General features: G+C 41.2%; 1 protein-coding gene across 1 annotated transcript in view; it reads left to right on the forward strand.

Annotated features, from left to right (window-relative positions):
• ablim1a (actin binding LIM protein 1a) overlaps positions 1–10,688 on the forward strand; it is a 48,542-nt gene extending 37,854 nt beyond the window's left edge. The window contains exons 14-23 of the mRNA XM_076286216.1: positions 128–175; positions 2,166–2,339; positions 3,457–3,542; positions 3,860–3,983; positions 6,089–6,150; positions 6,780–6,837; positions 7,295–7,302; positions 8,127–8,201; positions 8,923–9,003; positions 9,410–10,688. Coding sequence (XP_076142331.1) covers positions 128–175; positions 2,166–2,339; positions 3,457–3,542; positions 3,860–3,983; positions 6,089–6,150; positions 6,780–6,837; positions 7,295–7,302; positions 8,127–8,201; positions 8,923–9,003; positions 9,410–9,523 — 830 coding nt within the window. The 3' untranslated portion in view covers positions 9,524–10,688. The remainder of the gene's footprint in view (positions 1–127; positions 176–2,165; positions 2,340–3,456; positions 3,543–3,859; positions 3,984–6,088; positions 6,151–6,779; positions 6,838–7,294; positions 7,303–8,126; positions 8,202–8,922; positions 9,004–9,409) is intronic.
• Positions 10,689–14,719: the final 4,031 nt, after the last annotated feature.

A 14,719-nucleotide genomic window follows, 5' to 3' on the forward strand; every position in this document is an offset into this window, starting at 1 on the left:
GTATGTCAGTGTCCCAGTCTGAACATAATGCACAGAAGCTGTGATGGTTCTATTCACATCATGTTTGCTGGACTAGTATATTTGCAATAAGCTTCGATGACTATGTTTTTGATTTCTTCCCTTCTAGATCAGGGCATTAACATATACCGGAAACCGCCCATCTACAAGCAACACGGTACAGTCAATTACAAGCTTATTCTCAATATGGAATGTGTGAACTGCAAATTATGTAACATTGTAACATGAAAAGATATAATGACCCCAGCAGGGTCGAAACGTTGCCTTTTGTATATTAAATATATGGGAGTCAAAAAGCAGTGTTGCCGACATTATATCTTTTTATTTGAGTACGTTTTATTTGTCCTGCACCTGCCAGAAGGTGGGATGTGCACACAATAACTTTTTTGCTGAACATTGTAACATGAACCATTTTTTTCTTGCAAATATTACAGTGCAAGTGTGCCGTTTTAGCCGATTTTTTATTTAGTTTGGTCTTGAGTTCTGTGTGAATTGTAGTAGTGTCATGAAATCTAGCATGTGCCCTGCCTTAATTTGCAATGTGCTTTTGTGGATGTCTACAATCACTTTTTCTTTCATTCATAAACTCTCAGGTCATATAGTTTAAAATGCCATTTGAAATAACATCTGGAATGACATGACAGAAACATACATATTTATTGTATGCTAATGTAAAGCAGGTGCTTTGCATCCTTGTTTCTTTAAAGGCTTATGCTTATTGCTCACTGCTGTACAGGACAGTCCACTGATTAGTTATTTGCTTTAAATGTGGCCTTCCAGTCTGGCTTGATGACTAAGACTGGACATACTATATAGCTCCACAAGGGGGCAGTATTTTCCCTTTGGTTCAGAGATATTACAGTAATCTCCATACTGAGTCATATCTGAAGATGGGTGAAATTAATGATAAACCGATATCTCATCCACTCAACCTTATAGACATAAAAAGATTAAAAGACGTGTATCATGCAAGGTACTGAAATTATGAATTGGGCTATTAACCAGTGATAATATTTCTTGAACAATCTACCAAACCACCAAAAATGTCTTCTAAATATCTGTGTTTGTCAATCATACATCTTTTTTGTTGGTTTCTGTTCTTTGTTTTACTCCATGCCAATGTGAATGCACAACATTTTAACATCAACTATGTCTTTATGTAAGTATCATCTGAAGTCACAATATCTCTTTTGATAAAGTGTATGACCCCAACATATGCCAGAATACACCATACAGGAACCTAGAGATGATTAAATGAACTAAAGATAAATTATATTACCTAAAATATAGCTTGTATTAAGTCATGTCTTTGTGCTTCAGTTTTGTATTACCATGTTTAAAAAAAAAAAAAAATACTCAAAGTAGATTCTAAATAATAGTCCTAGACTCACACCGAGCAGTCGTATTCTATTTAAAACTATTTCTACCTTCAGAATAAGGGATTCTGATATCCGTCTTGAAGCTCCCACTGAAAAATAAGGATGTGGTTTTCCACCTACCTAAACGTTAGTTCCATAGTAACCCCATGAACTGCTAAGGTCTGAAAAGGAACAAGCGAATTAGCAAGCTAAAAAATGTGTTGCTTGAATGCTAACAAGCTAACTGCTCTGCATGATTCTGCAGAAAATTAGCTTTTCAGTTGGGAATGGCCAACGGCTGGGCCTTCCTAGTGCATGCTTGCAAATGATCCATAACAAAGTTTACTTACTAATTACTAATGACTTATTACTTATCAATTACAGTTATTACACCACTTCCTGATCATGTTCAGCATGATGATTACAGTAACATGGTAATGGGGTTGTAATACTGAGCCAAGATCAAGAGATCAGGTATCGAGAGATCCTTTCATTTTCCTGTTGAAATTGACCTTAGGATGACTGATTAACACCTGCCTTTACCTGCTAGATATTGGATGTAACTTGGCCTTCTTCACTCAAAACAGTTCACCTAATATGAAACTGTTGAGTAAAAGGTAGTGACGTCTTGTCAATTTAAACCCAGGAAGGTAGCCTCCTAGGACCTTGGCCGAAAGTGCATCCCCATGAGTCCTCTATGCTGGTTTATGATCTAGTTTAGTTTCTGGCGCCTGGTTGCATTGTGGTCTCATAGTTGTGGTCCCTGGTTCCCTGGATTTGCACATCTAGATTCAGCCATCTTTGTGGCCCAAAGCAAGTCTGCTGATGACATCATCAGATGGGCCAAGTTCCCCTCCGCCTTCGCTCCGGCCCAGGACGAACCAGCAAAGATAGACACAGACCACACAGACCACAAAGACCCCACTGACCGCTGGTCATGCCCAGCTGCCCACGCTGTCGTAGGTAGGCCACTCAACGGGAACGTATACCTGCCTGCCTGCTGACCTCGGGTTTGGTGCTGCTGATCTCCCACTAGAGAATAGACTCTCCTGAGACGTAGATATAGAACCAACCAAGACCTATAGGTCTAGAACCAACCAAGACCTATAGGTCTAGAACCAACCAAGACCTAGATCTGGAACCAACCAAGACCTATAGGTCTAGAACCAACCAAGACCTATAGGTCTAGAACCAACCAAGACCTAGATCTGGAACCAACCAAGACCTATAGGTCTAGAACCAACCAAGACCTATAGGTCTAGAACCAACCAAGACCTAAAGGTCAAGAACCAACCAAGACCTAGATCTAGAACCAACCAAGACCTAGATTTAGAACCAACCAAAACTTTAATCTAGACATTGAATCTCAAACTAAGCTACATGGACATAAATAGGCTTAAAATGAGTATTTTAATTGATAAATGTAAAATGAACCTGTATATTGAGATCTTGAATACATTTCATTTTCATCACATAGTGTAACTAACTATTTGGCATATCTGAAGTTTGTTAATCTGCAACATTCTTCATATGAATATGCTACACATACTAAAAATAGTAGAATCCAACATGTACAGTAGATCCTTCCAAATGTAGACAAATGTAGTTTGGTGTCATTTAATGTTTCCTCCTTCCCTTAAAATATAAAACTACCAACTGTGAGTTGACTTCCAACCCTGTCTCTGTCTCTCCTGTATTGTCTTCATTCATGTTGTGTGAGTTTATTGTTCATAAATATTTTGACAACTGTGTGTTTGATTATAGCTGTTGCTGCATTCTGCATAAATATGGAGTCATTTCATAAATTACTCCATAAGAGTATTTTGTTTGTTTCATAAATTACTCCATAAGAGTGTTGTGTTTTTTTCATAAATTACTCCATAAGAGTGTTGTGTTTGTTTTGGAAAATGTTTTTTTCAACAGGCCACATGTCCCACATTATTATTACACAACTGTTTCCTGTTGAGTGTACAGTAGTAATTTAACAATGTTATTAAAGGACAGAGGATTGTTCCTGTTTGTGTGTGTGTGTGCTATAATGTATTTGTTGAAGCCTGCTTACCTATACTTTGTGTCTCAGGTTCAGAAGGCAGGCGGAAGTCGAGAGAGGAGGAGGAAGAAGAACTTCAGAAACGCAGACAACTGCAGGAGGAGCAGTTGATCAGGGTGAGAACACACACACACACACACACACACACACACACACATCATCCACTCAACCAATCAACACACAGGCAGCATCCACCCAACTAACTACTGTAAGCTACATACACCGTCCACATGACCAGGTAAATTATATCCTACACACACTCAATCACCATTCAACCACCGGACTGCTTAAATCGGTGTGTGTGTATAACCTGTGAGTGTTAAAGTTTTGTTTGTTAAATCTCTTTGTTAAATCTTTGTGTTAAATCGGTGTGTGTTAAACCTGTGTGTGTTAAATCTCTGTGTTAAACTGTGTTGAACGTCTCTGGCCTCAGATCCAGTCTGGTCTGGGGAAGATGATCCTGAAGGAAGAGATGGAGAAGGAAAAGATACGAGAGCGTCACGCACGGAGCCTCTCCGCCCAGCGATACGACCCTCAGAGAGCCAGCTGCAATGCTGGTAAACACCAATGACCATCTCTCCCCACCAATGACCATCTCTCCCCACCAATGACCACATCTGCCTCCACCAATGACCATCTATCCCCGCCATTGACCACATCTGCCTCCACCAATGACCACCTCTCCCTGCCAATAACCACATCTGCCTCCACCAATGACCACCTCTCCCTGCCAATGACCATCTCTCCCCACCAATGACCATCTCTCCCTGCCAATGACCACATCTGCCTCCGCCAATGACCACATCTGCCTCCACCAATGACCATCTCTCCCTGCCAATGACCACATCTGCCTCCACCAATGACCATCTCTCCCTGCCAATGACCACATCTGCCTCCACCAATGACCATCTCTCCCTGCCAATGACCACATATGCCTCCACCAATGACCATCTCTGCCTTCTCCAATGACCATCCCTTTGTTCAACACTAACCATCCCTTCCTCTGTCACTGACCATCCCTTTGTTCACCACTGACCATCCCTCCCTCTGCCACAGACGACCCCTCCTTCAGCAACTGACCATCCCTCCTTCAGCGACTGACCATCCCTCCTTCTGCCATAGACCATCCGTCTACCTTCAATAGAGAATGTAGACTCCATTCATGATATAATAAAGCCTAATTCATGATTCAAGATTCTTTTATTGTCATTTTATCATGCACTTGCATATGATCATATGAAGTATAGTGTTTCTCTTCGACCAACAGTGTGCATAAATCATTTTTAAAAAGTAAACACTCATTAAAACAAATATGTTGTCCCTATCTGGACACAGAGATAAAAAAACAGCGCAAGTTGTGTTGATTCAACGCAAGTTGTGTTATTTTTAACACATTTTGTGTAACACATTAAAAAAGGAAACAACACAAACTTGTGTGGTCCCTATCTTGACACAGAGATGTGTTAAAACAACACTAGTTGCGTTGTTTTCAACACATTCATTTTAGAGTGAACCAGATCAGTGTGCTGAGCTCCTTATCATTTTATGCAGGTTATGTAGGTTTCCGAACCAGGCAGTGATACAGTAGCTCTTTCAATGGTGTCCCTTTAAAGGGAAGCTACACCAGGCGCGTAACTGAAACGTTGTTCCGTTCGCGACGTCAATTGGTCAATTTTTTTTATCGAATGTACGCGGTGCTAGCACGTCTGGTGTAGCTACTTCCATTGATTATATTGGAAACTAATTGTTGCAGGAGACGCAATGCGAACGGAACACTTCAGTTACGTGCCTGATGTAGCTTAGCCCTTTAGAGTGTGATGAGGGCTGGAGTGAGTGGTTAGAGTAGCCTGCTAACTCAGCCTACTGCCTGAGTGAAGGCAGCTGCTGTCGGGCCTTCTTGACGATTGCCTTGGATCAACATCTATGGTCACCCTTACAAAAATGAAATGTTTGCGGCAGATTTGCAGCAAACTTGTGGGTGATTTGTGGGAAACAAATGAGTTCACTAGAAAATATTGCCAGAAGTTTTGTGTTGGCCGCTAGAGGCAAACTTCCAGCAAAGTTCAGGCAACAATGAGAAGTTTGCCACTAATGGTAAATGTTTTCGCCAGTGATTTGCCATCACACTTAGCCAATAATGGCAAACTTCCAGTGAACTTCTGGTGACAAACCTAATTTACATAATGACATTGCTGTAAATTGGCTGCAACATTACCAAAAGTTAACCGCAACTGTTTGCCAGAAACCTAATTTGCATGTGAAAATATGACCTTGCCACAAATTTGCGGCAACTTCGCCAGAAACCTGAAATTTCTGTAAGGGCACTGATTCATTAAACCCCTAAGTCATTAAACCTCTATTCATCAGCCAACTTTATGCTGTAATTGTTGTTACCCTCAGTTGGTGTAGGCGTACCAGAGGCTACCTGGTTCCTGGACAGTTAGTAGAAGCAAATCAAGTTTGAGATAATTGAATTTCAGTGTACCCGCATTTAAGAAAACCCAGGCTGAAAGAAATCCACAACTGGACATTGTGATCTGGAATTGAATATAGGCCAACTACTTGACTTCAGTTTATTTTTTGCAAAGTTTATTTTAACTTGTGTGGGCTCTGTAGTTGAACACAGTTAATTTTGATGGCATTTGTGTTTTTTTTTTGGTAGATCTTAACTCTCCATCTAAAACCTCATCGCTGCCTGGATATGGGCGAAATGGACTCCATCGGGTGAGCCGGGGTTGTGGTGGTGCAATCTGAGTTTTGAATGAATTTGTCGAATACTGTTCATCCATAATCTGAAAGTTTGTGAAAATGTGTCCTTTGAATATGCGCAACCATTTTTTTGTGTGATGTATGATGTTAAATTACTTTATTTGTCCTGAAGAAAATGTTACCTCTGCATTTATCCCTTACTGGGGTAGTGTACATACACACACACACACACACACACACACACACACACTAGTAGCAGTGAGCCCACCACTAGGAAACTCTGTTGCCCGACGGATGACCCATGATGTGGTTTTTAATCCCTATGTAGCAGCTGTGGCCTACTAGTTAGGGCTTAAGGCTTGGGACCGAAGGGTTACCGGTTCGATCCCCGACCAGTAGGAAAAATTTGGGTGGGGGAAGTGGTTGACCACTGCTCTCCCATGCCCACATCCACGGCTGAACTGCCCTTGAGCAAGGCACCTAACCCCTCACTGCTCCCCGAGCGCCACTGTTGCAAGGGGTTAGTGCGTGCTCTGTGTGTTCACTAATTCATGGATGGGGTAAATGCAGAGACCAAATTACTTGTATATGCAAGTATACTTGGCCTATAAACCTCATTTACATTTACATGTTGTTTATTTCAGCCGCAGTCCACTGACTTCACACACTATAACAGCTACAGGGACGTATGTGGAGCCAGAGGTCAGTGCAATCAATAACAGCTGCTTGTCGTTGTTGTGTATAAGTGTTATCTGTGGTGAACTTAATGGCAGGCTTCACCAGGCATGGAACTGAAACGTTCCATTTGCAAAGCGTATTCTGTTCCATTTGCAGAGCATATATGTTCTATTTGCGGAGCATATTCTGCAAAAATTAGCTTAAACTATAAGCAACGGAATTGACTAGTAGCTGATAGAGGCTCTTACATTTGAAAGAAATTGATTAAATCTATAAATATATATATATTTTAAATGAAAAAATAAAATACAGTTATTCTTAACTATTTTTACTTTCCGCAAGCAGAGCGCTTCAATTGTGCACCCAGTGTAGCCAGTCTGTAAGCATATCTGTGGTGATGTCTTCAGACAATAATTATGGTTTCATTCCTGGTTAAATTATTACACTAATGAATGAATGTGTCTTCTTTTTTCTCTCACAGAATTCCAGGTGAGTCAAGGCTGGCTTGTGGTACCCAGATGGCATGAATATTAACTTCCCCCAGACAGCATAGTAGCCTGCCCACCCACCTGTCCCAACACACAGCTAAGGGCAGGCATGCAGTGTTTCCCACAGAATTGAATTCTATTTGTGGTGGTAGGTTTGCAGAATTAACTTGAATGCAGCAGTTTTTAACAAATTAGTGCAGTTGGTTATGATTCTAACCAGATTTAAGCACAATTTAGTACAACCAGGAAAATCATTGTGTGGTGGTCAATGTTGATATTGTGGTGGGCCGCCACAAATAAGTATGGGAAACACTGGGCATGGCACTGGAAGCACTGTCTGCAATGGGGCCTGTGTGCTTGCATGTGTCACTCTTATGCACAAACACTCAGGGTGAATTTCCCCTGGGGATCAATAAAGTATCTATCTATCTATCTATCTATCTATCTATCAAATCAATGTGGTTGCTGCAGTTTTTTTTATAAAGTGTGTAGTTCAGGACAGATAGTGTGTTAGATTTTGAAGAAACACAAGTAATGTCATGCAGATTGTCCTTTAAACAGAGCTCATTCTTGTACTATATTGCTCAGTGTCATAAAAACAGCTATAGCATTGTTATTAAAAACAAAAAGCTTGTATGTATGTATATAGTCCCTGTTGTAGTTTGTGAAAGATGAGTCTTTATCTCAGGCTAATCAGCGAATTGAGTGAGGTCCTGATAGTAACTTCATGTCCTGATAAAAGCAGTATATTAGCTAAGCTGTCGTGGCCCCAGGGGTTCGCATTGCTATACTCTGTGTTGTACCTATGTGCATTCTTCCCCGTAGCTCTTGCAGGATGGCCATACACCTATGTCAAGAATGGACAGGGGAGTATCAATGCCTAATATGTTGGAGCCAAAAGCAAGTACCTCCAAACATTTTTCTCCTCCTAGTAAACATGTTGTTCGTCATACTTTACTGTACAAACTGTATAATTTATTCTGTTGAATAGTGGTCTTTAGATAATCCAATCCATCGACAACCCATGAAAACTTCCCTTTTTACTACATGGTGATTCTGTAAACTGCTCAACCATTGTGTGCAACGTGCATTTCAGCTGTCATTTTCCAGGAGGCTGTGGGGTCCATCTGTTAGGGCTTCCACTGTGTATGTTATCCCCCCCCCCCCCCATGCTCACTGTTCATGGCTAGCCATTAAAGACTAAACAGGTAGACATTTATTTCAGGTCTTTGTAATTAGAGATGGTCCAATAGCAACAACATATTGCATCTAGGCCAATGTGAAAACAGGCCTGAAAATAAATCTGCGTAGCATTATGTTTGTATTAAGACTGCCTAGAATACACGTTCATTTCTCTTCAAGCTGGTAGTGTTCCATCATGTTTTGTTTATCTTCTCCTCCTGAGCATTGTTGTCTTGCATCACCCCCCTCACTACCTCACACCTTCCACAGCTTGAGTCCCCTCACCTGACCTCACCTCATGGTCCACTGCTCCCCACAGAAATGCTGAAGGGCACTGGTATTGTCTGAAGCTTGATCTTAACAACAGTTGAGGTGAAAGATCCACCTTCATTTGGTTAAGATAGCTAAAGTTTTTTTTTTGTTCTTTTCCTTCTCAAAGATATATCCATATGAAATGCTCATGATAAACAGCAGAGGGCGCACTCGTCTACCGAGAGATGTTGATAGGACAAGGCTTGAGGTAACATTCTGATAGATTCTATGGGCCTTTTGACTGACAAACTGGATCTCATTTTGTCAAATTGTTATGAATTGTTGTCACATCAAATGTAATTTTTTTCTCTCACTCGTATATTTTTATATATTGTATTAAGTGTTAGTATAATTTGTATTTTAGTATATTTAGCATATTCTTTATCTTCTAATGTCCTTACTGCTTAGTTGTGTTTTTATATTATATACTTTAATTACTCTTTCTGCTGTTAAAGAATGTGTTTGTGTTGTATGTATGCTGCTGAGACCTTGAATTTCCCCTGGGGATCAATAAAGTATCTATCTATCTATCTATCTATCTATCTTTCTCTCTCTCACTCTCTCTCTCTATCTCTCTCTCTCTCTCTCTCTGTATTCTCTGTTGTGCTCTCCAGCGCCACCTTGCTCCTGAGTTGTTCTTTGACCTCTTTGGGATGGAGATCCAGGAGTTTGACCGGTTGCCGCTGTGGAAGCGCAACGACATGAAGAAGAAAGCCAGGCTCTTCTGAGCTCTCCTGATGTCAGCGGCCATGATGTCCATATCAGACCTCATACTCATACTCACATACTCATGATGACCTCATACTCATACTCACATACTCATGTAATATAGCCGTGCCAGTCTCAACCTTGTGTTCTTCTCTTCGATGACAGTTAAAAGAAGCTAAGAAAAAAAAAAAGAAAAAAAAATGTCTTAACCTTTGGCTTCCAGAATGTAACATAGGTGTGAACGACAAAACAAAACAAAAACATATTTTGACTAATGTTTGAGAGAATGCAATGAAAATGTTATTTTTTAAAGCACATTGACTTTTTTTGTCTTCTGAGTGGAATTGCTTCCTAATGTTTCTCTGCTTGTTGTTGTTTTAATTTATGTCTGTGAAACTCTTTCAGTAGAGCCTCCTGCTTGTGGGTGACTGTCACCATGTTTCCTGGCTAACTGAAGCTTGTGTGTGTTTACATAGAAAGAGGTGGATGGGGTCATATGCCCACCCCCCACCCCCCCAACGGCCGGAACCTGTGATTCTAGCGTTTGCGTAGAGGCGACTAGTCTGCAAAATGCTGTTCTCCTATAGATGTCTATCCCATATATGACGGTTCTGCCTCTAATGGCAGGGATGTTATTCAAATGCCTTACATGTGTCCAATAGGGAAAGTAACCTCCCACTTTTCCCTCTCACTTCTGCTTTTGTTTAGGAAGTCTGAAAACATCACAAGGGTTATATGCAGTGAGTTTGTACACTGGCCAACAGTATGAGAGAATGAATGACTCGTACACATCTCATGACTGACCCCCATGGTCACTTTTACACATTTATCCCAACCCAAAGAGACTTTTTAGTTTCTCCCTCAAATGTTTATAAACACCTAGTTTATTTTTTAGCGGGTTTTGCTCCTTAATCACATGGCTTCCCATCTCCACTCACATGCATACCAAATAAAAAAAAAAAGAAGAAACCTGAGAAAAGTAATGTTAGAAATAGCAGACTTGCTAATCTGACTTTTTTAATCAATGAAACCCACACTGCCATTTGTTACCTTGTAAGCGATGGAGGCGAAATAGTAGTCTTTAGGTCACTGTATTGCGTGAGCTATTCAGCTACACCAAAGGCATGGCCACCGCCGTATCTCCCCGTAAGGTTTGACCTTCTCTTACCCCCCCCCCCCCCCCCAACCCCCACCTGTCTGACTCTCAGCGTTCAGCCAGACTCAAGCCGCTCGGTGGAGGGTGCAGGCGAACGATCCCAGGGACTCCATTGCGTAGGTAGGACCAAATTAGCATAAGCTGGGGCAGCGGAACTCAAACAGTGTAGTGCAAGCTATAGGCCCAAATCACTGCAGCCTTTGTTTGTATGTAGCTTGAAGAAATGACAGGGAAATAACTCATTCTATCTTCTTCTTCTTCTTCTTCTTTCTCCTCTTCCTCTCTTGGACTGTCTCTTTCTTGAACTACTGTTTTGACCTTCTCTCTTTCTATACTACTGAAAGTTAAATGCAACATCATCAAAGAAATATTTTAAGTCCCCTTCTGAGCAAACATGGCACCCAGTGAGAGGACGTTTTGATAATGTACCTGTATACACCACCCTTTGTCTTTAAAAAGGAATTTAATGATGTATAAAAGTAACTGAAATAATAAAATGCAGCAATTCATATGTTGTCTATTTCTTGCACCGCAGGACTTTTTAATGGTGGCAACTGCAGTTTTAATATTTAATTTAATGACATTAGGCCAAAACAGAGTCAAATAAGAGTAGTCAAATAGACTTTTGGTTGATGAAATGTGTAATTACAATAAACCATTATTCCAGTGCCAGCTACATACTGGTGACTATAATGAGACTGCTAAACACAAACAGAATAAATCACATACAAATGCTTCCTTCCTGTTGAATGCAACCAGCAGAAAAATAGTCCCCTGACGTTTGCCTACAAAAAGGACCCAAAAGCTGTCATCTTTGCCCATACAAGGAGATCCGGGTACCATCTGTGCCCATATAAGGAGGAGATCCGGATCTCCATAAACAGGTGCATTTAAAAGAAAATGAATACGTAGTGGAAAATCCCATTGCACTGTCCAGACTGAGAGATGAAATGCTCAGGGAACTGGAAACTGTAATCATCAAGATTAGAATAATCAAAATTAACAAAAACATCTAGATTATCTAGATAGAATCTAGATTATACAAGAGTTTCACTTTTTTAAATAAATTACGGGGAATCTTTTCCATGATATTCTAACTTTTTGAGATGCACCTGTATGGGCAAAGATGGCTTTGGGTCCTTTTAGTAGGTGAACTTCAGATGTCTATATAACATGTAGTATTGCATACAGTGCATGCTAACAATGTCAGCACAGACCACAATCAAGCCAGGAAAGCAACACCTGTAACTTCATAGGCACAATTGCTCTTTGTCCCTGTAAAGCAGTGTTTCTCAAACTTTATCAGACGAAGGACCACTTAACTAACCAATAAAAAAGAAACACACAGACCACCTAGCTAAAAAAAGATTAGACCTACTTCAAAAGTATATTAGCCTACACAATAGGCCTACTCACTGAACCACCTTGCTTATTGTCTTTGCACTTTGCTTATTGTGTCAGAGGATTCATAGGATTTAAACTGGCATATCTTACATAGACAGTGTTGCAGAACTGTTTGGATTTACATACAAGTTGGTTCAATATTGCAAACAACTCATCTATATTATATTTTACCACGTCTGCTCGCGGACCACTTGGGATAGCCCAGACTTGGGATACCAGTGGTCCCCGGACCACACTTTGAGAAACACTACTGTAGAGGGCAGCCTTCGTTTTTGTTTAGGAGCTGAGACAATACAAAGCTGTTCCCAATGTCTACTTAAAACTGACTTTTAGATATGTTTACGTTGTTTTCTCTCACAAACTGTATATCTAAAAACTCATCATTTTCAGGACCGGTTGTTTCTGTGCAAAAGCATGTATTATGACTAAATTGTCGTAGGCCTACTGTCAATTGCTGCCTGCTGCTTCTGTGAACACATTCATACACACTAAAAGCCATTTTGTCTGAAGGTTCGTGAGTTACGCAGTTACAAAACCTAATGACATAATGTTTACTGTAAAAAAAAATCTCTTAATACTCCTGCCTATAATTACATTGCAAAGTGCATGCAAGAAGGCCATTCGGTGTCATTGAAGGGCTTCCATCCGTGAAAGCTTACTGTAGGCCACATTGGGTAACCATTAGCTGAGTCATGAACTAGGTACACTTAATCTACAGTAAAATTATACCCATTACTGGGTTTCATTCAGGCTACCCTTTGTATAAAATATCATAACGTAGTAACAAAGGTGTCAGGTGTTTGTAAGGTGTGTTGCATTACAAAGGGCACAAAGCTGCTTCCTAGAAGTCTTGCAGTTATTTCAACTTTAACCTCCTCTCAGGTGATTGTGTTGTGCCTTAATTCAGTGCAGTTCAAAGAAGATTTATTTCAGTCAACTTGTCACGCTAGGTGATGCCTTGATCTGTGTGTCGCAGCCATGCTTCTGGGTGACTGTTATCACAGGACAGACAGATTGGGAGGAGAGTATAAGAGAGTCCGCTGGTCTGTCGCAGAGAGAGGGTAATGACCCTGCAGTAGGATTAGGGGATGGCCGAGCCTTAACCTCGGTTTGATCTTGTTAAGCACAACCCAAGTTAGCATGCTGCACATTCCACGTTTGTGTTCGGCTAGGCTGCTCAGCTACGCTCTGCTCAGCCAGCTGTTGAAGATACACCACTTCCCAGCAGCACAGCTGCACACAGCTTATGTTTGTTTATGTTTATAGTTCTTAGCAGATGCTTTTGTCCATAACGACTTACAATGACATCAATAAACATTACATTTATTACACAATAAAATTAACAGTGTATTTGTACTTTTATAGCCTAAATAGAAGTATACCAATATTAGTAAAAAAAAAAACTACATAGAATGCACAGACCAGCTGAGGCCCAGGGGTCTTTGTGAAGTGCAGGAATATCGATGGCAACATGCTATTGTGCCACCAGAACAGTGCAGGAATCAAGACTCGAAACCCAGTTGAGACGGCATCGCCTAAGCAGAGATGAAGCTTAAAATTATATCATGTAAACATACAATTACACCCGCCCACAGTGCAAACACACACACACACACAGACACATAAGGCAGGTATGGATTAATCGTGCTCTCGTTCCGGTAGCTTGTAATGACTGTTGTCTAAGTCCTCGTTGGATCCTCAGGAGGCTCTGCAGCAGGCAGGCAGGTATTACCCAGACAAGCAGGCAGACGGAGGCTTGGCCATGGTGGCTTCCCACCTCTTTTTTTTCCATGGTGTCATCAGCACAACATATCCCTGTTATTATGTGGCTCTTTGTAGTCATTAGGCTGATATCCCATCCATCAGTGAAGTGTAGTGGTGGAGCCTTGTGTGTGAGCTGGGAGGATTATCCCACACACACACGCACACACATTACAACACAGGCACCCAGAAAGGACCAAGCGTAGGTAGGTAGGAAGGTGCGTAGGCTATACACGCTTTTGGCTGCCCATGTAAATCACATGCACTTTTTATGCGCACTTCGGAGGATGCTGAGAACTCTCCACTGCCATTAATAGGAACTAGGAATGCGTCTCAGAGCTCTGCTCCATTAGAGGGCATGGCAGGAACTCACATGGCAGGATGGCAAGGTCACACGCGGGTTCAGGCTCCCGCTGTGCGTGTGAGGGAAGAGCTTAAGTGTTTGTACGGTAGCTTCCACTCTGATACAAAAGTGCAGAACAACAACGACAGGTGCAAAGACTGAAATAGTGTTAAACTGGTACTGTAATGGTGTTAAACTGGTACCCTAATGGTGTTATACTGGTACACTCTGTACCCAAACCGTTTCCCCTACAGGTTCATAGACAGGTCAGCAATATATTAGCTGCATGCTCTTACCATCAACATGATAATCAATAATCTTCTAAATGTCAGTTTTGCATGGTGCTTGCAGATATTTGTGTTTGTCTCCTGTCATTGAGCGTTGGTAAGTGCATCCCTTGTCTGGTCGGCTGTAATTTGTACTTCTGCCCATTGAGTGGAGGAAGAACAGCAGAGACAGCCTAAAAGCAGCCATGGGGGTGGATGGGGACTTTTTTGTGGCTCTTCTTCAGCTTTACGATCTGCAGTGAGCCATAAACCAGCGAGCACACTG

Source organism: Alosa pseudoharengus, unplaced genomic scaffold, assembly GCF_046254945.1.
Source record: "Alosa pseudoharengus isolate Yale_2024_CS ecotype anadromous, Long Island Sound unplaced genomic scaffold, YU_APseudo_1.1 YU_APseudo_1.1_scf_15, whole genome shotgun sequence".
Classification (NCBI taxonomy): Eukaryota; Metazoa; Chordata; class Actinopteri; order Clupeiformes; family Clupeidae; genus Alosa; species Alosa pseudoharengus.